This window comes from Canis lupus, chromosome 20, assembly GCF_048164855.1.
Source record: "Canis lupus baileyi chromosome 20, mCanLup2.hap1, whole genome shotgun sequence".
Classification (NCBI taxonomy): Eukaryota; Metazoa; Chordata; class Mammalia; order Carnivora; family Canidae; genus Canis; species Canis lupus.
This window is the reverse complement of record NC_132857.1, coordinates 19222681-19246378: the sequence shown is the minus strand read 5'-3', so window position 1 is coordinate 19246378 and position 23698 is coordinate 19222681. Positions and strand designations below refer to the sequence as shown.

The following is a 23698-nucleotide window of genomic DNA, read 5'->3' as shown; positions in this document are numbered from 1 at the left end:
GACTCCACATATGAGCAGGGAGCCGGACGTGGCGTTCTGCACCCTGGGATCATGACCTGAGCTGAAGCAGATGCTCAACTGACTCAGCCACCAAGGTGCCCCTCATTAGCTTGATTTTAAAATGTTTTCTTCTCTTTTGCTACTTTTTTAGATTCTAAGCTTGAGCTTCAGCAGATTTTTTTTTATTTTTACAAACCGGGAAACTTTTCAGAGGAATTAATCACATTTTAACAATAAAATAAAAGGAAGAAGAGAACTCAACATGCGCTGTGTACTAGCACACATACATGCACACACGCTTTTTCCCTCTTCTCTCACTCCTCCTGCAAAGTGCCCCTATTTGTCCTTTTCTTAAGGATGAGGAGGTGGGCTCCATGAGAAGTAACTTACCCATTATTTTGTGGGTTAGGTTTTTCTACTCAAATTAAACAGTATTAATCTTTAGATTGTTTTGAGACAGTGCTGCAGGTTGCAGTTATCAGTTGACTGGTTTTTTGATGATCTAACTAGTGTGACCTCTTGAGGGCGCAGCAGTCTTAGGTGATAACAATTGCCTACAGCAGAGGAACTAGTGGAAATTGGTCTTTAAAATTTTATTTTAAAAAAATCTTGTGTTTTAAATGTAGCAGAAGGGCTTATGTAAGAAACTTACTTTCCAGTAAGAAAAATCAGTAATTTTATTCTGTTGATTAAATCCTTCAGTTGCTTCTGAAGTTTTATTAGTAAGATTAGAGCTCTTTCTAGTGGAAGTGATTTTATCTGTACCCACTTACTTTTCTTTTTTTTTAGATTTATTTATCCACTCTTTTTTTTTAAAAGCAAAACTCTTAATATTTTTATGCTTATACACATTTGTAAGTATCCTCTCTTCAGAGTTTAATAAATAGGTATAACTGGTTTCAGAATTCTATAAACAAGTGATTTTGAGAATTTTAAGGAGCTACAATTTCATATGTAGTCTATATATATATATATTTGATTTCAAATTTCCTTCTTCTATTTTTTTTCTCCTTTATGTTAATATGTACTCAGTTCTCATTATTAGTGGTCAGTATGTTCTATAAAGTTGCTGTGAACATTACATTAGCAAATACTGAACCATTGTTCCTAGAGGTATCTATGTTTATATATACATTAAATATATGCTTATATTTAATGTTACGTTTATATTTACATATACTTAATGTGTATAATATATAATAGTATGTACTAATAACATTAATATATTTAGTGCATATTTAGTATACAAAAATACATATATCTTATATACATTATAATCTTAAAACAACTCATTCTGATAGATTTTGTCTTCTTTAGTTTATGAAAGAGCAGCAGTAGTTCAGGAGTGTTAAGTGACTTGCCTGAGGCCACCTCACTATACAGATGCCAGAGTTAGAATTCAAATCTCCAGCTGTTGTAAAGAGCTGGGACTTTTTGCTGTACACTGCACTGCCTCCTCCTGTCTCTACTCTTCTTGTTACTTCTGAAAGAATTGAAATAAGAGTACTTTTTCAGCCTCTGCTAGGAAAGTGCTTAGCGACTCAAATTTTTTTTGCCTGTTTTATGTATGTCTATTAGTGACTAGGAAAGCTCTGCTCATATTGATTTTTAGTGTTACAAATACATTTTAGCAAGTAGGTGAATCTGGGAATAATGAAGTTTACTATATTGATTTTGTTTGTTGCTGATAAAGTATTTGGAGAAGAAAGCTTATATTTGGATCAGATGAGTCTACTAAAACTATCTTCTTGAGATAAACTATTGCCTCTCCACTGCTGTCTGACAGAGCTCACAACTGTAGGCCTTTTCTGCCCATATGGGCTTCTTATATGGGGGGAGGTAGGAAAAATGCACGTATTCTGAGAACTCTCCAAGAACATGTTCCTTTACAAGTATATGTACCTACTTCCTGCACTCAAGCAACCTCCTGGAAGATAGTCATTAGTAGAAGAAGGGCTTCTCATTTTTCCCTTTCTGGAGAAGGGAAAGGCATACCCCTCTCCAGAATTAAATTTCATTATACTATTAATCTCCTGTCTTCTTATTTCTACCTTTTTAGGTAATGTCCAATAAAGGACTTAATTTTCCTGAAAGATAATTTATAAATTTTAGAAAAGGAATGAAGTAAGCTATTAATAAAAGCCTTTCTGGTAGCCCGGGTGGCTCAGCAGTTTAGCGCCGCCTTCAGCCCAGGGCCTAATCCTGGAGACCTGGGATTTAGTTCCACGTCAGGCTCCCTGCATGGAGCCTGCTTCTCCCTCTCCCTGTGTCTCTGCCTCTCTCTCTCTGTGTCTCCCATGAATAAATAAATAAAGTCTTAAAAAATAATAATAATCATAAAAGCCTTTCTTCAAGCTAGGCAATTTCAGAAAGGAAGTGATTAATTTAGGCCAGTGTTTTTCAAATGTTTTTGGCTATGACACACAATAAAAAATACATTTCATTGTGATTCAGTATATGCATATGTGCACAAATACAGTGCACATATGCACACATATGTGTGTACCTGTATATGTGAGTATATAGATGTGTGTATGTATGTGTAAGAAAGTAATGCTGTTCTAAGCAGTATTTAGTCTATATGTGATGTACTTTGACATTTTTGTATTCTATCAAAAAAAAAATTTCTGGATGGGATCGACTGAAATGATTTCATAATCTAGTAATGAATGGTAATTTTGAAGAACATTGATTTAGGTCATTAGGACACTAAATTGCAAATGGTATTTTCATGCCTATAAGAAATACCTGAAAAACATAAATCATTCCCAAATTGTATAAACCATTTCCAGTTTGTAAACTAATTCTTTTGACTAAGTCTGCCTTGTAATAATGTACATGAAATTTTATATTACATTTAGTTTCTGGTGTACTTAATGCTGTTTTCTCTTTCCCCAACCCTTTACAGTGACAAAAATGTGGATATTAATGAAGAACAACTGACTGGTTGTCTTCTAAGAAAGCTAGGTGAGGCATACATTTTAAATAGTTTTTTAAATTATAAGAAGCAAGGTAGCAGTTAATAAAGTAATGTGTCTTTGAGGACTTGTATAGATTGTAATTTTCTTCAACATAATGTGAAGAGTGTTATTCTTAATGAATTAATGTCCTTTTGGGATAGGAATTTTTTCTCCCCAATTAATTGATTGGCAGTTGGAGAGAATTGGAGAGCACTGGAGAGAATATATGACTTATCTTTGGACAAAGTCAGTGGTAGAACTGAAACTCTTAACCCTTAAGCTCTTCCTCTTTCTAGTGAGAAATGTTATCTTGGAGTGTTAGTTAGGTATGCCATTTTAGGTTAGTTCATTATTGGATGTGGAATGCCACACTTTTTTTTTTTTTTTTATATAGTTGATAGAATTCTAGATGTATTGAACATGGAGGAGTTTAAAGAGTTATCTTGCCCTTCTGTCTCCAGATGGTGCTCTATCAAATGGGAATTGTCTCTTTTTCATGCAATCATTTTATTAATACTCTTATCTTTGATTTAGTCTTTCTGTCAGATAGGTTTTGTTAATAGATGAAATAGATTGTTATTTAAACATGAAATGGGTGAAGAGTTATACTAACATTTATATTTAAAAAATTATTTTCTAGACGGCAAGATTGTTTTACCGGGCAACTTTCTGTATTGTACATTCTATGGACGACCATGTAAATTGCAAGTGCTGCAAGTGAAAGGGACAGATGGCATGATATTAAGAAGGCCTCAGAATGACTCTGACACCAATGCTCAGGGAATGGCCTATGAACAGTCCAGCATGGAAACCAGTACCCTGGATGTATCTCTACAGCTAAGCCAATTAGATCTGGGAGAGCCTCAGGACCCACCATCGAGCAGTACTCCTTGCAAACCAGTAGATGACAGAATGATAAATAAAGACAATGACATTTTGTTGGATGTTACACAGAATCATGGGGATAGCAGCGGACTTGGACTAGTGGAAGTCACAGAACTTAAATGTAGTTTTGAGTCGGCCAGAGGAGGAAATGAGCAACTTATCAATGAAGAGAGATTGCTGAAGTCAGCTTGTGTGGGAGCAAAGTGCAACACTGATATTTTTTATTTTATTTCTTCAACAACAAGAATTAATTTTATAAAGGTTCATACAAATTCAGAAGAGGAAGACAACCAATTCAAAGTAACTTATGACATGATAGGAGGCTTAAGTAGTCAGCTGAAAGCAATTAGAGAGATTATTGAATTGCCTCTCAAACAGCCCGAACTTTTCAAGAGTTATGGTATGATTCCTTCAGTGTATTGCAACAGAAGTATTAAATTCAAACTAAAAAGCAGTTGGTTCATTCCACTTATGTAATAATTGTTCATCTTCTTTTCTTGTTTTTCTTTCCTGAGTGGTAGGTATGGTAGGAGGTGTGAGTTGCTTTGGGAGATACCAGTTAAGTGAGCCTTTTTTCCATGCTTGATCTCTTTAGGTTGTAAAGTCAATTAGTTTCAGCCTTGTCTCTTCTAATTGCATATTTCCACAATTGTTTGTATTAGATCTAGAATTAGTATCTTGTCATTCTAGATCAGCTGTAATGACCAAAGAAGGAAACCGAACATTCAAATATGTTGGATAAGGCTTCTTTGTTAAGAAATGTAACTGTGTGCAGATCTCTTTGCATTGAAGCAAGTGGTTAAGGGAGTGGTTCCTAGGAAACTCAGGGCTTCCTCTGTGTGGTAATTACCCAGATCCTCTGCATGTATTTGGTGCCTACCATCTCTTTCTCTGCCTTTTCATTTTTCATGAATCTTTATATATATATGAATCCTTTGATTGACATTTTGTTAGTAATGCTTATATAACCTAAGATGGCTAGTTGAGATCAAAATTAGGATTGATGGCTTCCTTTGGATGCCTGTGTTCTTGTCCGAGCTTTGTGTTCTGATATTGAGCTGTGCTATCTGGGATGGAACATGGCAATCGTTTGGGTGTCCAGCCAGTTTTTTACCAGTGTGCATGACCTGGTTGGGTCTACAGAGAGAAGGTCATTGCCAGAGATTAGCATTTGGGCCAGTTAGTACATTTTTGGGGGAGGGGGCAGGGGCAGAAGGTCTGACTCTTTAATTTTGTAATACGAGGTAAATTTATTTATATTTTACAACTCCTATTTGCAGCCACATGACAATACAAGAAACCTAGTAATGCTGAATCCATTGTTCTCTTCTTTTTCTTCTAGGAATTCCCCCACCTAGAGGAGTGTTACTCTATGGCCCTCCAGGCACTGGAAAGACAATGATTGCCAGGGCTGTTGCTAATGAAGTCGGAGCCTATGTTTCTGTAATTAATGGTCCTGAAATTATAAGCAAGTAGGTGCATACTTTAATACAATAAAGTGTTATTAAATGCTTCTTAAAAGTGATTTTAAAAAAATGACTGCATAGCATTCTGTCTGTCTAGTTCATATGTTGAAATACTTTATTTTTTTATTTTTTTTTGTTGAAATACTTTAAATTTGCTTTTAATTGTGTATAAAAATTAAGTTTAGAAAATAGTTTTTGAAAGTAATTTTAAGTATTCTGGAAGTATTAGGAAAATTAAATGAGCTTTTATAGACAAACTTTAAAAACACTAAGAGTCGATCCTTAAATGTTACTTTATTTGTTACAGATTCTATGGGGAGACAGAAGCAAGGTTACGTCAAATATTTGCTGAAGCCACTCTACGGTACTTACATTTAGATTTGTAATTAGTAATCAAGATTATGTTAAAGTAGAGTTACTAACACTTTATATGAAACATGAAAGAACACTAGAAGAATAATACTAATAGCACTAGAAAAGATTGTAAATCTAATGAAGTTGTATTTAATCTATTTTTATTTAGTATTGTTTGGAAGTTTGATCAGTGAGTTATTGAATTACATAAAGTAGGAAAATTAAGACAATGTTGTATGGTAAGTCATGATTTTACTTGAGCATATAAATTTATGATTTAGGATACTTAGGCATATCTAGTTTATCTAGTTGTCTTAGTAGATTGTATTATATTAGCCCTTTATGCTTAAAACCCTTTTTTTTAAAATTATAGTTTGTTTCAAAGGGACAAATCTTTTGGTCTTTTTTTTTTTTTTTTTTTAAGATTTTATTTATTTATTCACGACAGAGAGAGAGAGAGAGAGTGAGAGAGAGAGGCAGAGACACAGGCAGAGGGAGAAGCAGGCTCCATGCAGGGAGCCTGACGTGGGACTTGATCCCAGGTCTCCAGGATCACACCCTGGGCCGAAAGCGTCACTAAACCGTTGGGCCACCGGGGCTGCCCTCTTTTGCTCTTTAAAAACAATTCTTATTGATTATTCCTCAGTTTAGGCTACCATATTACATTGTAGTGAGTATAAGAATGTGGTCTATAACTTGGTCTAATGTACTATTCATAATAAGGCTATGTCCCTAACATTGTTTTGGTATTTAACTGATCATAATTCTGCTCTTATCAAAAGAACTTTCATTTTTGAAGTTTTTTTTTTTTCAGAGATAGCAGATGAAATAAGGTAGTCCTTTATAAGGCTGGTAGTCCCAGTACTGAAAATTTGAGAACCAATGGTATACCATATTGTGTAGTGTGTTTTCATTATTATTACGTTCCTGGCAGTTGAAGCTTTCTTTTTTTTAAAAGACTTTATTTATTTATTCATAGAGACACAGAGAGAGACAGAGAGGCAGAGACAAAGGCAGAGGGAGAAGTAGGCTCCATGCAGGGAGCCCGATATGGGACTCCATCCTGGGTCTCCAGGATCACGCCCTGGACTGAAGGTGGCTGTAAACCCCTGAGCTCCCTGGGCTGTCCTGAAGCTTTCTATTGTGAGAGAATTCACATCTTTATATGGGAGAACCGATCACCTCGAAAGTTCTTTTTCTAATAGACAAAAAAAAAAAAAAAAAAAAAGGGAGCACATTTGGAATTTCTATCCCTTGGACTTTACACCTGCTCCAGGGGACAACTCTGGCCTCCTGAATTGATGGAATCATAACAATTTACTAATTTACTGGGTATTAGCAGGCAAGTTCTATTTTGGCATAGACTGATCTCATGAGCAGTAGACTATTCTTAATACTCTACTTTTTATTGAATTTAGATTTGCTGGAAAGTGATGAATTAATAATTTGGACAAGAATTAATGTACGGTTTTTCAGTTTAACATCTTGTTGCCTTTGTCTTTAATATTATTAACTGAGTTCTAAATTTGATACATTGCATTTCTTTTTTTTAATTAAGTTTTTATTTTAATTCCAGTATAGTTTACAGTGTTGTATTAGTTTCAGGTATACAACATAGTAATTCAGCGATTCCCTACATCACCCTGTTCTCACGATGCTAATCCCCATTACCTATTTCAGTCATCCCTCTTGTAACCATCAGTTTGTTCTCTGTAGTTAAGTCTGTTTTTTGGTTTCTTTTTTTTCCTTTGCTCGTTTATTTCTTAAATTAAACTGATAAGTGAAATTATATGGTTTCTGTCTTTCTGTTACTTATTTCATTTAGCACTATACTTTGTAGCTTCATCCATCTCATTGCAAATGGCAAGATTTCTTTCTTTTTATGGCTGAATAATATTTCATTGTGTATATATACTACATTTTCTTTATCCATTCATTCATCAGTGGACATTTGGGCTGCGTCCATTATTTGGCTATTGTAAATAATGTTGCTGTAAATAAGAGGTGCATGTATACCTTTGAATTAGTGTTTTTGTATTTTTTGGGTAAATACCCAGTAGTGTAATTTCTGGGTTGTAGAGTAGTTCTATTTTTAACTTTTTGAGAAACCTCCACAGTGGCTGCACCAGTTTGCATTCCCATCAGCAGTGCATGTGGGTTCCTTTTTCTTCACATCCTCGCTCACACCTGTATCATGGTTTTTGATTTTAGCTGTTCTGACAGGTGTGAGGTGATAATCTCATTGTAGTTTTGATTCACATTTTCCTGGTAAGTGATGTTGAGGATGTTTTCATGTGTCTATTGGTCACCTGTGTATCTTTGAAGAAATGTCTGTGTCTTCTGTTCATTTTCAGCCGGATTATTTGTTTTTTGGGTATTGAGGAGTATCAGTTTATATATTTGGATATATGTCATTTGCAAATACCTTCTTCCATTTAGTAGGGTTGTCTTTTAGTTTTGTTGATTGTTTCCTTTGCTGTGAAGAAGCTTTTTATTTGATGTAGTCCCAGTAGTTTATTTTTGCTTTTATTTCCCTTGCCTCGGGAGACATATCTAGAAAAATGTTTCTATGGCTGATGTCAGAGAAATTACTCCCTGTGCTCTCTTTGTATTTTCAGGTCTCCTATTTAGGTTTTAATCCATTTTGACTTTATTTTTGTATATGGTGTAAGTTTCATTCTTTTGCATGTGTGTTTCAATTAAAAAATTGGAATTGTTCAGTTTCACTTGAAATGCAATACATCAAATTTAAAAATAAGATGTATATTAAATAATTCATTTTACTTGTTTTTAGACACCCATCTATTATTTTTATTGATGAGCTGGATGCACTTTGTCCTAAAAGAGAAGGGGCTCAGAATGAAGTGGAAAAAAGAGTGGTAGCATCACTCTTAACACTGATGGATGGCATTGGTTCAGTAAGTATAGTACCAATATCTATTCTGTGTTGTGAAAGCAATGATTCCTAATAATACATATATAGTAGCAAAAACTATCAAATATATCTGAGTTTTGGGATATTATAGGACAGGGAAAAATATTAGCCTTAAAAACTAAAGGAAAAAATCCATAAATTAATTTTCTTCAGCAGATATCTTAGTAACTTCTAGGATGATATAATGTCATGTGTTCCTACCATATAAAAAATAAACAGTGATGGGTTTCTTTTGTAGTAAATGGTATTAACTTAAAAATCTGAAGCAAAAATCAGTAAGGAAGATTTAGATCAATTTTACTAAGAAATTTCATGAGTAAGTCTTCTATATTCCTGTAAAAATTGATTCTTTTGGGGCTTTAGGTTTAACAAGTGAAAGAAAAGAAAGTGAAAATAATGGAAAATATGTACAACATCTAAAAAGAATCTACCCATGTTACCACATTCTCTGATAGGGCATTTACTCACATATTAATAAAAACTATGTGCTTACTATGAAAGGAAGATCCATAGGAGCAATGGCAGGAATGAAAAGAAATTTTGTCAGACTCCTGTGACAGCCATTTACCAGAATACAGTTCTTATGCAGGATTGTAAATAACACAATTTTTAGAATCAAAGTATGTTAGAGTCAAAAGAAATTTTAGAAATCATGTAGCCCCAAGCCCTCCTTTATACATTAAAAAACTGGACAGTTAGAACTTTCCTACTGGTAGAAACTAAACATGTGAACATAATGTGAAGATTGGGTTTTAAGTCTCCATTATTTGCTAGTGTGTTACAGTTTTTTTTTTTTTTTTAAGATTTATTTATTTTAGAGAGAGTGAGGGAGAGCGAGCTCACGAGCATATGTGTGCAAGTGGGGAGAGGGAAGGAGAAGGAGAATCTTTTTTTTTTTTTAATTTTTTTTATTTTTTATTTTTTATTTTCTACTTATTAATGATAGGCACACAGTGAGAGAGAGAGAGAGAGAGAGAGGCAGAGACACAGGCAGAGGGAGAAGCAGGCTCCATGCACCGGGAGCCCGATGTGGGATTCAATCCCGGGTCTCCAGGATCGCGCCCTGGGCCAAAGGCAGGAGCTAAACTGCTGCGCCACCCAGGGATCCCAGGAGAGAGAATCTTAAGCAGACTCCCCAGCATAGGGCTCAGTCCCACATCCCATGAGATCATGACCTGAGCTGAAATCAAGAGTTGGATGCTCAACTGACTAAGCCATCCAGGTGCCCCAACAATTGTGTTGACAATTTTAAGAGTAACATAAAAGAAGAATTGATACCTGAGGGAGGCTGGATGACCACGTGATTCTAAGTCTTGGTGCAATAACTAGGTGTGATGATGTCGCACATTTGGTTCTCAGCCTTTAAAATTGGAGAATTCAATGATGCTAGTATGTTGGAGGTGGCAGGGCTCTGAGAATTGATCCATAGTAACAACACTCACAAGAGATATACATAAACTGAGATGCCAATTTCTGTTTACAATAAGAAGTACAATCGGGGATCCCTGGGTGGCTCAGCGGTTTAGCGCCTCCCTTTGGCCCGGGGCTCCCTGCATGGAGCCTGCTTCTCCCTCTGCCTGTGTCTCTGCCTCTCTCTCCCCCTGTGTCTGTCATGAATAAATAAATAAAATCTTAAAAAATAAAAAAAGAATCATTAAGCCAACCAAATATCTTTGTTTATTGATGACTTTGTTTATGGATGACTCTTTCCACCTTGACTGTGAATATTTCTAGAGAGCTGTATTATAATTAGAAGAGTTCTGGTAAGTATGAAATCAGATGGAAGGCTCTGTTTTGGAGGATCTTAATTATTACATCCTTGCTGCCTCTTTCTCTCCTGCTGGGATAGGTCCACTGTGGACTGATATTCTTGCCTATGAGCAGGACTGGAAGCGGGTGACACGGATGTTTAAGTATGAAAATGCTTACAGGCCTGTTTTTGTCTTCTAAATACGTAATTGATAGATTTATTGTAATCCATACATTTTCTGTTGGGACAGCCAGTATAATTGAATAGGTTTCAGTTTCCTTACTTTGAATCACATGTCAGTTAAGCTTGTCTCTGTGGGATTATACTTGGGTCATCAGAATAAAATGTTGGATAACTTTCACAGATGGCTGATCATTATAGTTCTTTATAATTTGTTGTTCCAAATTTCATTCCTATGTGAAAAATCTATATGCATTCAAGGGTGGCTGATACTCAGGTATTGGATATATTGCTGTCTTTATTACTAGGAATTTAAACATCAGAATAAAAAAAGTACAGTCCACATGTGAATAAGATTTCTAAGACAATTGTATAATAGAGTCTTGTTCTATTTGGATAATGTGCTTGTCATAGTCTTTGTTTCAAGTAGGGGGAAAAGGACAAATTAAAACAACTCTATGGTAGGATATTATACCTTCTTATTCATGAAAACAGTGAAGTTTAGATGCCAAAAGGGGGGAGAGAGACATCACTATAGTTGGGAAGTTACATAGTGGAAAACTTTCTAGATGAGGGAGTTTTGAGGCTGAACTTAGGAAAATGTGGGATGTGTAATAACAGTGTAAAGGATGAGACTTAGTGTGGACACTTAGATCCATATTATCTATATAGCCAGTACTTCTGTATGTTAAGTATAGATATAGATAGATAATTTCAGATCTATATAGATATAGATATGGCAATTGTATGTATTAGTGTTAGAAGAATGTGTAATTTATTCTTATTTTATTTTGTAAGGAAGGAAGTGAAGGCCAGGTGTTGGTCCTTGGGGCCACAAATCGCCCTCACGCCTTAGATGCTGCACTTCGAAGACCAGGACGATTTGATAAAGAGATAGAGATTGGAGTTCCTAATGCTGCAGATCGGCTAGATATTCTCCAGAAATTGCTTCAAAGGGTACCCCATTTACTCACTGAAGTTGAACTGCTACAGCTGGCAAATAGTGCTCATGGGTACGTTGGAGCAGACTTGAAAGCCTTATGTAATGAAGCAGGTAAGTATGCTTTGCTACTGTGAGTCTTATTATATCTTATTTCTTGAAATCAATTTTTTTCTAATCATGAAATATATATTTATTGAAAACTAGATAAGTCAGAAAACTATAAAAAAGAAATAAAAATCACTTTTACCTAAAGGTAACCACTGTGATAGTATATATCCTTTCATACTTTTCCTAAGTGTACACACACGCACACACACACACACACACACACCTGTATAATTAGATTCATTAATGGCAGTATTGATGGTAACTATTTATTGATATTGTGCTATGGAAATTAGGGAGAAGTGCCTACGGGAGGATCAGAATTTTCCTTAAGGAGCCCACTTTGTATTTTTTGAAGTGCTGAAAAAGTACTTAGCAAAATCTAAAAATTCTATACCTCAGAGTGTGTGATGGTGATGTTAAAGTCTGAAAATGTATAAGGGCTGTTATTAATCAGTTGACTGGCTTTAAGAAATCTATCTAGGCATAACTGTCTTTACTTTGGTAGCCCTTAAGACCTTTTAACATTTGTGTAATTTTTCAGAGTAATTTTAACCATGAAAAATGTATTCAAATCAGGGCAGGTTTTATAAGCTATTGATATATTTCATCAGGCAAATAAGAACTTACTGAAAAAATATCTCATTGTTTTGTTTTCATTTGTTTGTTGGTCCTAAGAAGATGTGTTTATTTTCTGGTAGCCTCTAAAGGCTGGGCATATACCTCATAGCATCCCTGGTTTGCCAGTAATCTCAGGTTCCTTAAATTTATTCCCTTGGATATATGTTTCTAGGTCCTTTTATATTTTAGAAGGAATTTTTTTCAGTTGTATGCTCTTGTTCCAGTTTGTGACCTATCCAACATTTTCAGAAGATGTTTTAAAGAAAGTTTAGCCCTTTTAGGTAATGGAAGAAATTGGATTTTTGAGTTGGAAATTTAGTTGTTTTAGAGCTTTAGTATAGAAATATGGTAACTTCAACTTCCAAATTATTGATTCACAATTAATCTAACATAATAGGTTTTGAAGACCCTTCCTTTAGGCCTTTCATCTTTCTAATCTGGCTCAATATGTGTAGAGAAGAGAATATAGAACAAAAAGCAGGTTTAAAGAGAAAACTTGGAAGGGATATTTAGGGGTCTTTGAATATCTTACTGTTGGTAGAGAAAATCAGTTTTATTCTTTTTGATCATTATCATAATTTTCATGTTAGAGGACTCACAGTTGGAAACTATAGGTTAGATAGGCTATAAGGCAAATACAAACATTCTTTTGGTGCATTTTGGTCCCTTTCTATCTAGTTTCTTGTGTTTCACAAGAAATGGTGGGTTTAGTCATGAAAATGAATTCCCTAGCGAACAAGAAGTATCAGGGGATAACTTTGCTTCCTTCATTCCGTTGGGTGATAATGAAGAGTCTGGATTACTATTTAGGTATTGCTTTGGATTTCACCATCTAGGCAAGGATTCATTCTTCAATATCCTTTATCAGACTTTTTTTTTTTTTTTACTTTCTCATATATTTCATGTACTCTAGAAGGCTCTGGGCTTCTTGCTGTCCAGAAAAAAGATGAAAGAGAGATTTGTGAATAACTACTTACACAGTGAGATATATACTCATTAAACTATGGAGAATGTAGTGACTTTTCCTATGGGGAGAGGAATGCTATGATTATATAGAAAAGTCACATCTAAGAAGAAGCTTAAAAAAAAAAAAGAGTTCCACAGGCAGAATAAGGCAGGTGAGAAGGTGGGAAAGAGAATCCATTCTTTCCCACTGATCCTCACACCAACCTTGTGATGTGAGTATCAGATAGACTCAGGAGAGGTCTCTCAGCTGGTATGTGTCAGAGCTAAGATTTAAATTTAAGATCCTTTTATTCCAAATCTATGCTGTGCATCAAAATTAAATCATAAAACACATGATTTTGTCAAAGTGGTGTAAGGCTTTTTTTATTTAATTTTTTATTTCAAAGGTAAGTATAATCTGTAAATTAAGTTGTGTCCTGGGACATCAAGGGGAAATGTGATAAAGTAATTTACATACTAGATATAAATAGGACCATCTACCCTCATGGGCACTGTAGTAACCCCAAGAACTTTAGGGGAATAACAAGAAGATTTAAAAGACTGTACCCTTTACTATGTTACATTTAATTTAAAAAGTTGTGAAAGGATGAGAAAGTGGGATGGAGAGGGGCCTCCAAGCTGAAGATAGAGGGGTGAGAGAGAGAAAAAGAGGGAGATATGGGGTATACTTGGCACATACAAGCAGTAAATAAATAGTAACTTCTATTAATGTGACTTAATAGTAATTTCAAATTATCAGTATTGAACTGATCTTTTTTCCTCTAGTCTGTGAATTGGTTTATGAGAAGGTAGTTTTTAAAAAGATTAGCATTAAAATTAAAGTGTCCAGTAGGGAAAATAGGTGGTTTTGTGTATACTGTCTTAAATACTAACATATGATTTGTTATGTAGTTTCATTCTCTATATAGCAGAATAAAGTTTAAGAACCATGTAGTAGAAGCAGTTGCAATCATTACATTGACCTTAGAGAATCACTGTTTTTTTTTTTAAAAGTCATGATAATATATTAACATTTGGAGGTAGTAGTAATAATTTCTGGTACATAGTAGGTGCTCAATAAGTGTTTGATCTGAGAAATATATGCGAAAGCTGGGAGACATAATGAGACTACCACCCCACTGCCCTTGTAGAGCAATAAAAATGTTTATTAACCTGAGAGTTAAATCGGTGTTGTTTTTAAACCCCTGGTGAGATTCATGTTCCTCTCTCCTCTATTGCCTTCAGAAATCCCTGTCTGTGCTGAGAAAACAACTCCAGGTGGCTATTGCTACCTTTATAGGTAGCAGTAAATAAGGTATTGTTTTGTGATGCCCAAATCACTATTTTCTTGAACATTCCAGTCCATTTTTAGCTTCCTACTAACAAAATTTCTCAGTCATGAGAAATATATTTTGTTTAAAACCAGTGCTTTTCAGGAGGCACTTTTCATTGTTTGCCAGTTGTGCTATGTTTGCGTGGACAGCTTGAGAATGTCCACTGGCATATCTGGGAAGTAAAGGCACTTTAACTTCCAGATTTGTGAGGACAGTGAGATAGTCTAGCTCCAGGAGATGTATTCCTGAGTACGTAAGTTAATTCTATCTCTTTCTGTAATTTGTTCTTCTCCATGAAATCCACATTCATTTCATACGTGCTCAGTTCAGGTGGGATCACTTGGAGCAGAGGTTCTCAGATCTGCTCATGTATCAGAATCACTTGGAGAACGTAGTAAAACAGATTGCTGGGTGTGTGCCACTCCCAGAGTTGCTGATTCAGTCTTGGCTGGTGCTTGTGAATTTAAACAAGTTCACAGCTGATGCTGTTGGTCTGCAGACCACACTTTGAGAGCCACTAACTTAGGTAAGACATTGGTTCTTAAACCTCAGTATGCATCAGGTTCACCTGGGAAGCTACACACACATTCCCTCTCCAGATTTAATTAAATTAAGGGAAGTAGGGAACTGGAGCCAGTATTTGTTTTCCAACTGATTTTAAAGCAGCCAGTCTTGCAGTTGCCTATGAACAAATATTCTGAATTATTGGTTTAGGCCAGTGCTTCTCCAGTTTTAACCTGCATAAAAATCACTTGTAGAGCTTGTTAAAACAGAATTCTGGGCCCCATCCTACTGATTTATTAGGTCCAGGTGGGGCCCAAGAATTTGCATTTCTATCAAGTTACAGGAGCTATCAATGCTGTGGATGCCAGGCTATACTTTGAGAAGCAATCATCTTGGCTCACTAACCCTGTTTTTTGGAGGCTCTGTAACTGACTTAAATAACTAGATAAATTTAGGGACTGTAAATCTCTGACTACCTCTGATGGTGTTGAGTTTTCCCCCGAGTCTTTTTTATGTGACAGTTGTACTATTCTGAACTATATCATTTAACTCTCTTTCTAGAAGAAAATAAGTATCCAAGTTTGTCTTGTAGGTACATATAATGGTTCTGAATAAAAGTTAAAAATAACCTTTCTGAAAGTTAGAACAGCCACAATTAAGGAAAATGTTAAGAATTAACAATTAAGAATACAAATAAAAATATGGACTTAACGTTTTTCCTAGAACATTTCCTTCCTTAAGATTTGTGGACCTGTGTGTTCTTTGCGTTTTTTGCTCATTGGCTGTCTAATAGTTTTCCTTCTTTCTAGAGTGCCTTCTAGTCAGGGAAACCTTGCCCTTTTTAACATAGAGTGGTACACAGGTGTCTAATAATAGCATAAGTAAAGTGATTCAGAATTTCATTTAACCTAAGTGGATTATGTTTCCCATTGTTTTTTGTAATCTAAAGGTTATTGTTTGTGGGATACTAATACAAAAGATCAAAGTCCCTTTAGAATATTACTTGTTTGTGCATTCTTTTCCAGAGGCTAGAAGTTTTTTACAATCTATTCCAGTTTGTGAGAGTGATCTACATCTTCTACAGGGTGCTTATCTCAATTTTTATAATCTTTTCCAGTGTTATTAAATATTTTCTGTATCTTTTAATTTTGTCCTCATAGTGAATATGAAAATTGGAAATACCACAGTAGTGTTGCTTTCAGCACTTGGATCTTTTATCTGAACAGATACAATGTTTAAATATTGAGGGTTGGGTGTGAAACTTACTTTCAAATGTTATGGTTTTTTTACAATTAATTTTTGAGCTAGAGTGTGGTTTGATATGTTGTGACTTGTCCAAAAGCCTAATGTTTTGTAGCTCACCTTTTTAAGCAAAGAGCAGCTGCATTTTGAAATGTTTTATCTCAAGCGGACAAGTTGTTTACAAGCTCAACTCTGACACATCCTGACATTTAATATCTATGTTTGTATTCTTCCTGGGATTAGGCTGCCTTTCTAATTAATTAGTTGCATAGCCTTTTATTAATTCCCTTAAAATTTATACTGTTTTAAATTAACAACATAGATAAGCATACCACACTTTTTTGGAAAACATGAAATGTTAATTATGTAGCAGAGACATGAATTATATAAACTCTGCTGAATGTTAGAAGATGCTTAGCAACAATGTTTTCCAAATATAGGGATTTATTATAAACTTATCCTTCTAAGGCTGCCTGTGCCATTTCAGGAGAGTGAATATAAATAGAGCTTGATTTCTTCAAGAAGTGGACTCAGTCATTTTGTTTACAGAGAAAGGAAGTACTTGCTTCACATTCTAAGAATTTATCTTTAGCATCCTTGTTGATTACACATCATTTCAACATGTTCATACCAAATATTTGGGCCTTGATAAGATAGCATCACAGACAGGAAGAATTAAAACTCTTATTCAAACAATGATTTTGTCTTTATTACACTTAAGTAGGTCTAATAATAATACAGAGTCTAATTACTATAACATAACTTTTTTTGAGGCAGAAACTTTTATTGTCTTATACCAGAATTCTGAGATATTTATATCTGTTGCTCCCCTCTCTCACCCTTCACTAGCTTATTTTAATAGGAATTTATGGAGGATCATGTACAAAGTATGCAGTGGTCCAGCTCTTATGAAAGGATAAAATTTTCCATGATTTTTTGAATTTTGCCAATGTTTTCTAAGTTAGAATTAAAATATTGATTCTGCAAAAATTCAGTATTTTTAAGTGAAATTCAGGGAAGTAATGGTATTTAAGGAAAGCTTTTGGTGAGCTGCAGATTCAAATGCTACACTACCCATTTAATTTCTTAAATTCTGTTTCCTCACCTGCTAACCATGGATACAGTATTTTTTTTAGAAGTTCTTACGAGGTTTAAAAATGTAGTCTGGCTGCAGTAGTCCTGGTTTCTATAGAACTTCAAAGAGTATCACTTTCATTCCTTTAAAAAAACATTCAAATTTTGTGTGTGTATTTGTGCATTTCTCTGGTAGAAGCTTATTTGAATTTTGGCAGTACTGGTATTTTATGAAGTATTCTTGGTTATTCCCGTACAGGTGATGTTAGGGAAATCTGGCAGGATCCTTTACCTTGCTGGAGAAGTAATTTGTCCTGAATTTGGATAAGTAAAAGTCTTTCCCATCAATAACAAAATGTGAACTAATTTGGTAGGGCTTGTTTTGGGGTGCCTCCATGACAGATTTTCTTGCTGAACTGGGTAGCTCTCATGTCATATATAGACAATCATAGTCTTTCTCTCCCCTCTCCATCCTACATGTGAGTCTGCTTCAGGCCTACAGTAGAGCAACAAAATTAAATTGATATATCATGATCATTACTCTAATTAATGCATTTTATAATGGACCATATCTATTCATTATTGTGTCTGGGTAAATAAGTATTTATGCAGTGTAAAATCTCATGAAACAATTTTCTCCTCTGTTTTGTAATTATGAAATGTAGTGGGAGTTTTATTTGTGATGTTGGGAACAACACTGAATATAGAGGCTGCCAGGTTCTGTTTCTCCATAGATAGACTTGCTTCTTTTCCTATAGCTAAAATTTATAATAAACAGGACCTGACCTTTACCTCCTTTCAACTGTTTCAAAGAGGTGCAGGATACCTACGTCTCAGAATTGGAATTTCTTCTAATTAATTCATTGATTTCTCAAGAATAGATTTATCTGAAAGAGCCCCCTCCCCCCCCAAAAAGGATTTTTTTAATAAGAGGTGAATTTTTTTTTTTCTTTTGGTCAGTGAATTGGGTATCTTAATACTACTTTTGCTCTTCATTTGAAATGACTGGAGCTGAATGGTCTGTTTCAGAAAAACAGGTGGTAGTTTTGATTCTGTTTAAGCTCTCAGTGATATATACCATTTACTTCATTAGTGGAAACTTTTCCGAGCTGTCTTGCCAAGACTATAAAAGTAGGAAACTTGAGGAAAGGTTTTCTTCCTAATTAAAGCAACCACAGAAGTAAAATCAGTATATCTAAATAGTCTGAGTTATTTTTTTTAATTATTTTTAACTCTTTATCAGATCCTGTCTGCTTGATTTTCAAAATTTATTCAGAATTTGAGCTTTAAAAAAAATGAAACTGTTTCCATTGCTCTCATCTGGACTGTGGTGATACCTGCCTCCTGCCTACTCTGTCTTCCACTGCCTAGTCCTCTTTCCCCTTACCATTGAGGTACAGGACTTTGAATTGTAGGCTTTGGAGATGAGCAGTCTTGGTGGGGATTTGGAACTTGTCAGCAGTGAGATGGTGACTGAAGCCATTGAAATGAATGAAATCACTTGGAGTGAGTAGAATTCAGTCATGTATTCATTTATTGAGCCAGACACTGCACTGGGTGCTAGGGCTGCCTCAGTGAACAAGATGGCCCTAGACCTCTCCTCTTAGAGCTCAGCATGCCCAGGCAAGTACTATGGAGTAACAGGTAATTACAGTACAGTGTGTTGGGTGTTTGTGAATGATCAGGGAGGTTTTTTGAATGCTAATGAGGAGAGAAGAGGGGTTCTAGGGAACACCACCATTCAGTGGTTGGCTTGTTAGAAAAGATCTGGTATAGGAGACTGGGGAGTGGGTAGAGAGATGGGAAGAGAACTAAAAGAAAGTGCTAACTCGAATAAGGGAAGATTGCAGAGAGGAAGTAATTAGAATTAATATTGTATTAGTTATCATTAATCCAGTGTGTTAGCCACTGTTTAAAGTGCCTTATACATGTTAATGCATTTTTTACTCACTGCATCCCTTATAAGGTTATCTTCGTTTTATTTTTTTATTTTTATTTTTTTTATTTTATTTTTTATTTTTTATTTTATTTTTTTATCTTCGTTTTATAGCTGAGGAAACTTAAGTCAGAAAGGTTAAGAAAAAAAAAAAGAAAGAAAGGTTAAGAAACTTTCCTAAGATCATATACTAAATAAGTAGTGGAGCCAGGATCAACAGTATTAAAGACCACAGTGACATCCATTGCTTAGTTTCTTACCTGGGAAAGCACGGGGGCTTTGGAAGAGAATAGTTATAGTGGATTCCTGTGACTTGCTGTTAGATTGTGATAAATTTAGGGATTTTTGAAAGTTGAGGGAACAGAGATAGTACTTGTGAATTAATTTTTCAATTTTAATGTTGTGTTATTATTTAGAGTTTTGTACCTTCCAGAAAAAACGAATGAATCTAGTTGCCCTGCCCTCTGCCTTTGCCACCTCTGTGCCCTGTTTTCTTCCTCAGGTCAAAACCAGATCAAATTATATTCCATTATTTTCCTGGTTTCTCATCTCTGACCTGGGCCTTGTTCCAGTCTACCAGGGCCATAAATCTTCAACCTGTCTTGGCATAAGAATTGTGCTGTAGTCAACTATCTTTTTTTTTTTTTTTTTTTAACTCAACCTTGTAATACGGTTGATAAGCTAAGTAGGTAAATAATTTGATACTAAAGATTTGAAACTAAAAGCTATGTTTTTAGGAAAATTTATTAAACCTGGGCCTGGTGAAGTGAATGAATCTTAATGTTTTAGAACTAGAAGACCCTCTCAGAAATCATTAATACATTCCCTTATTTCATAGATGGGGACAGACTATGTGATCTGTCCAGGCTCAGGCAGTGAGTGAAATCTTGGCCCAAGATTCAGATCTTGAAACCAGTATGTCTTCTATAGTGCCATTACTTTTAAAAGCAACTTTTGAAAGTGATAGTGGCTTCATAATAGACCTGGCTCCTACAATCAGCTTATGTGACACCAATCACTTGGAATACAAATAAAGCAAGAACCACAATACCCTCTTTGAGGGTATTTTGTTTGATTTCTTTTCTAGTAATGAGCAGTGAGAAATGGAACTCTCCCAGTGATGTATCAAATGATACTTATCACCTTGTCTATATTTAATAATGAGTTGAGGGAGAGTAAAGGCTCTAGATAAAACACATTTTCCATAGTTTGGATATTTTGAAGAAAATATGTTTTAAAAAAGACTTAGATTTTATTATCGTTGCATTCAGTCTTCATGTGCCTGAGGAAATTTTATGTTCAACTTTTACAATTTAAATCTGACATCCAGATGCCATGTTTCATGTTACTTTTTCATATAATTAAATGTCTGTAGGGTAGGTAGTAATTCCGAAAAGCATTATTATTCCTGTGATCAGTTTAAGTTCATTGTTAGTTTCCAATGAAGGAACCTAATTACAGTCTCAAAAATAATATCATTATTTAGTAAGCACTGGGTATAAAATTGTCAGGATTCCATATGTGTAGGGCAAGATGATGTTTGTTGATTGAATCTGGAGCAGATGGTTTTGCAGAACATGAATTTAGAGTAATTGCTCTTGTCCGGAAGTGATTATATCTGGAAAGTAATGTGGAGCTTGAGGGGGAACATGTTTTAGATTGGAAAGAATGTGTTGGCATTAGGCTTGCCTTAGGCGTCTTGACTTTTCTTCATTGTGTCTTGTTTTCTATTCTCAAAACTTTTGAGAGCATTGGAAAATAAAATAATTAAAACAAAATGACAGATTTATTGTTTAATTAACTACACCTGTTTTTTGTCTCAAAGTTATGTTTTTTAAGAACAGAGATGTACTGCTTCTGTTTTTGTTTACATTTTAAAAATTAAACTTAGTAAGAAAAGGAAATATCATAGATAGCTTGCCCTAAGCTATATTCACTGATGATGTACATATGTCCATTTGCCCTTCTAGTTGTTTACTTCTGTTTTATAAAAATATATATATATTTTTAAATTTAATTTCTTGGCATAGGCTCTAGGATGGCCTTATTAGGAATGGTTGATGTCCAATCATTTAAGCTTAGTGTCATAGAATTTTAAAGGTGAAAAAATAATTCAGATAAAATATATTTTATTTTTTCCATTTAATAAGTGAGATAACATATGACTAAAGAGGCTAAGTTTTTTGTAAAGTGACACCTGAGCTGGTAGCAGATCTCAGACCACAGAGAATTGGGTTCATTAATATAATAGCTCCAAGGATCTTTAATTTTTGCAAGCTCTGATTTACTATTTAATTTATTTAACATTTAATTCATATAAATTCTGTTTCAACTTGCACATTATTTTCAAAAAGCATTTGTATAAAATAGAGTAGCTCTATAGAGAGTCTAGAATTGTGGAACCTCAGATTCGTAAAGAATTTGAAGGCTTATAGCAGGAATTTCATCGATCCCTTAAGTTTTTATAGCTTTTACAAATCTGTAATTTTCCATATTGTTCTTTTTCCATTTCTGACCATGCTATATGTTGTCTTCTCAAATACCTGAAAACAAATTAATTGAGCTGGATTTAGGTTTATATAAAATATGTTCATTTATATTTCTAAGTGTGAATTCTTTTAAGGATAGGGATTTTGTCTTTTATTGTTCTGCAGGGCCTCATAATCTCTAAAGTTATGCTCATTCTTGTCCCTAGGCTTTTGTATCTGCTATTCCCTCTGCCTCAAATATGTTCTGCTTCCTCTGTGGCCTCAATTCTCATGTTACCAGTTTAACATGAACTCATTTTTCAGGTCTGACAACTTGAGATTGGACACATATTTTAGTCTCTTCATTTGTAAAACAGAAGAATACACTAAATGATTTCAGTGAGGGTTGTCTAACTCTAAACTGTGACTAGTCCCACAAAACTGGGTTAGATGTCCCTGACATGTGTTTTTGTACCATTTTGTACTTTCCATGTCATAATACTCTGCACAGTTTATAATTATTATTATGTGTCTTCTCTATTAGACTGCTAGACTCGGAGAGGCTTATCTGCTTCTTGCTCTGTGTAGTCTTACATGTAAGGGTTCAATACGTTTGTTGAATAAATTATGTTTAGGAGGTGTGCTTGGTGAATATTTTGAATGAGTGAATAGGTGAATTAATATTGAAGAAGAGTGCCTCTGAAAGAGTAACTTTTTGATGAATATTTTCCCAGTGCCTTCATGATATAATATTTTATATTAATAGTTGCTTTATTTTAATGTGAACTGTAACTGAATGCCAAGTAAGTAATGCAGTATGGCATAGTGCTTCTCTTATTGAGAACTGTTATTTTAAAATATACCTTCAGATTAATTAAGTGTAAGGAATGCTGTTGTCTCTCCTCAAGTCCTGTTCTTTTCTTCTTTCTCACCCCCATTCCCATACCAAACATATCCTTTTGTATAAACATATACTGAAAATGAGAACTCATTGTGAGGGCTGTAAGTCATATACAGAATACATATTTTGCAAGGTAGTATGTTTTGCACACAAGTCAACTTATTTACTTATTTTCTAGGTTCTCACTGATATTAGGACTGATTAAGCCTTCTGTACAGACAGTTCACAGAACTTTTTTTACTATTCACATATGCATACAATTTTTCTGTTGTGTTGCTTTTTAAAAAAATCATTGATTTGTAGGAATTCTTAATATAGTTTGGTTATGAGACCTTTGGATACATTCATGTATATTTTAAATATCTTCTATTCTGATTTTTACTCTCTTCATATTGTCTTTGGAGGAACAGAAGTTTGTAACTATATATAATATACTTATTATATATAAATATAACAAAACCAATTTATCAATATTTTTCTTTGTGGCTGGTGATTTTTGAATCCATTTATTTTTTTATTTTTTTAAAGATTTTATTTATTCACGACAGACACAGAGAGAGAGGCAAGGACACAGGCAGAGGGAGAAGCAGGCTCCATGCAGGGAGCCTGACGTGGGACTCGATCCGGGGTCTCCAGGATTATGCCCTGGGCTGAAGGTGGTGCTAAACCGCTAGGCCACCAGGGCTGCCCCTTTGAATCCATTTATATCTATTGAGGCACCTGAGGGGCTCATTTGGTTAAACATCTGACTCTTGATTTTGGCCCAGGTCATGAACTCAGGGTTATGAGATCAAGCCCTGTGTTCCCCTTCATGTGCTGGGCATGAAGCCTGCTTAAGATTCTCTTTCTGCCCCTCCTCTCTGGTACACTCTATTTCTCTCTCAAAAACAAAAACAAAAACAACCCAACTATGATAATTTCACTGTCATGAATATTTTATATTATCTTCTTTCATTCTAAAGATGTTTTGTCTTACCTTTCACATTACCATCTATAATTTATTCCCTTTTTCCATGTATATCATCAGTTGTACCAGCACCAGTTAATGAAATGACCATCTGTCTTTCCTTGCTCTACATTGTTACCTTTGTCATA

The 23698-nt window shown here is 34.8% G+C and overlaps 1 protein-coding gene across 9 annotated transcripts in view; it reads left to right on the top strand.

Annotated features, from left to right (window-relative positions):
• AFG2A (AFG2 AAA ATPase homolog A) overlaps positions 1 to 23698 on the top strand; it is a 350459-nt gene that overhangs the window by 7281 nt on the left and 319480 nt on the right. For all 9 annotated transcript variants that reach the window (XR_012012857.1, XR_012012858.1, XM_072788489.1 and 6 more), the window contains exons 4-9: positions 2909 to 2967; positions 3601 to 4245; positions 5188 to 5317; positions 5619 to 5675; positions 8460 to 8583; positions 11329 to 11584. Coding sequence is in view for 7 of the 9 variants with exons in the window: in XM_072788489.1 (XP_072644590.1) it covers positions 2909 to 2967; positions 3601 to 4245; positions 5188 to 5317; positions 5619 to 5675; positions 8460 to 8583; positions 11329 to 11584 (1271 nt within the window). In the remaining 2 variants the exon portion in view is untranslated. The remainder of the gene's footprint in view (positions 1 to 2908; positions 2968 to 3600; positions 4246 to 5187; positions 5318 to 5618; positions 5676 to 8459; positions 8584 to 11328; positions 11585 to 23698) is intronic.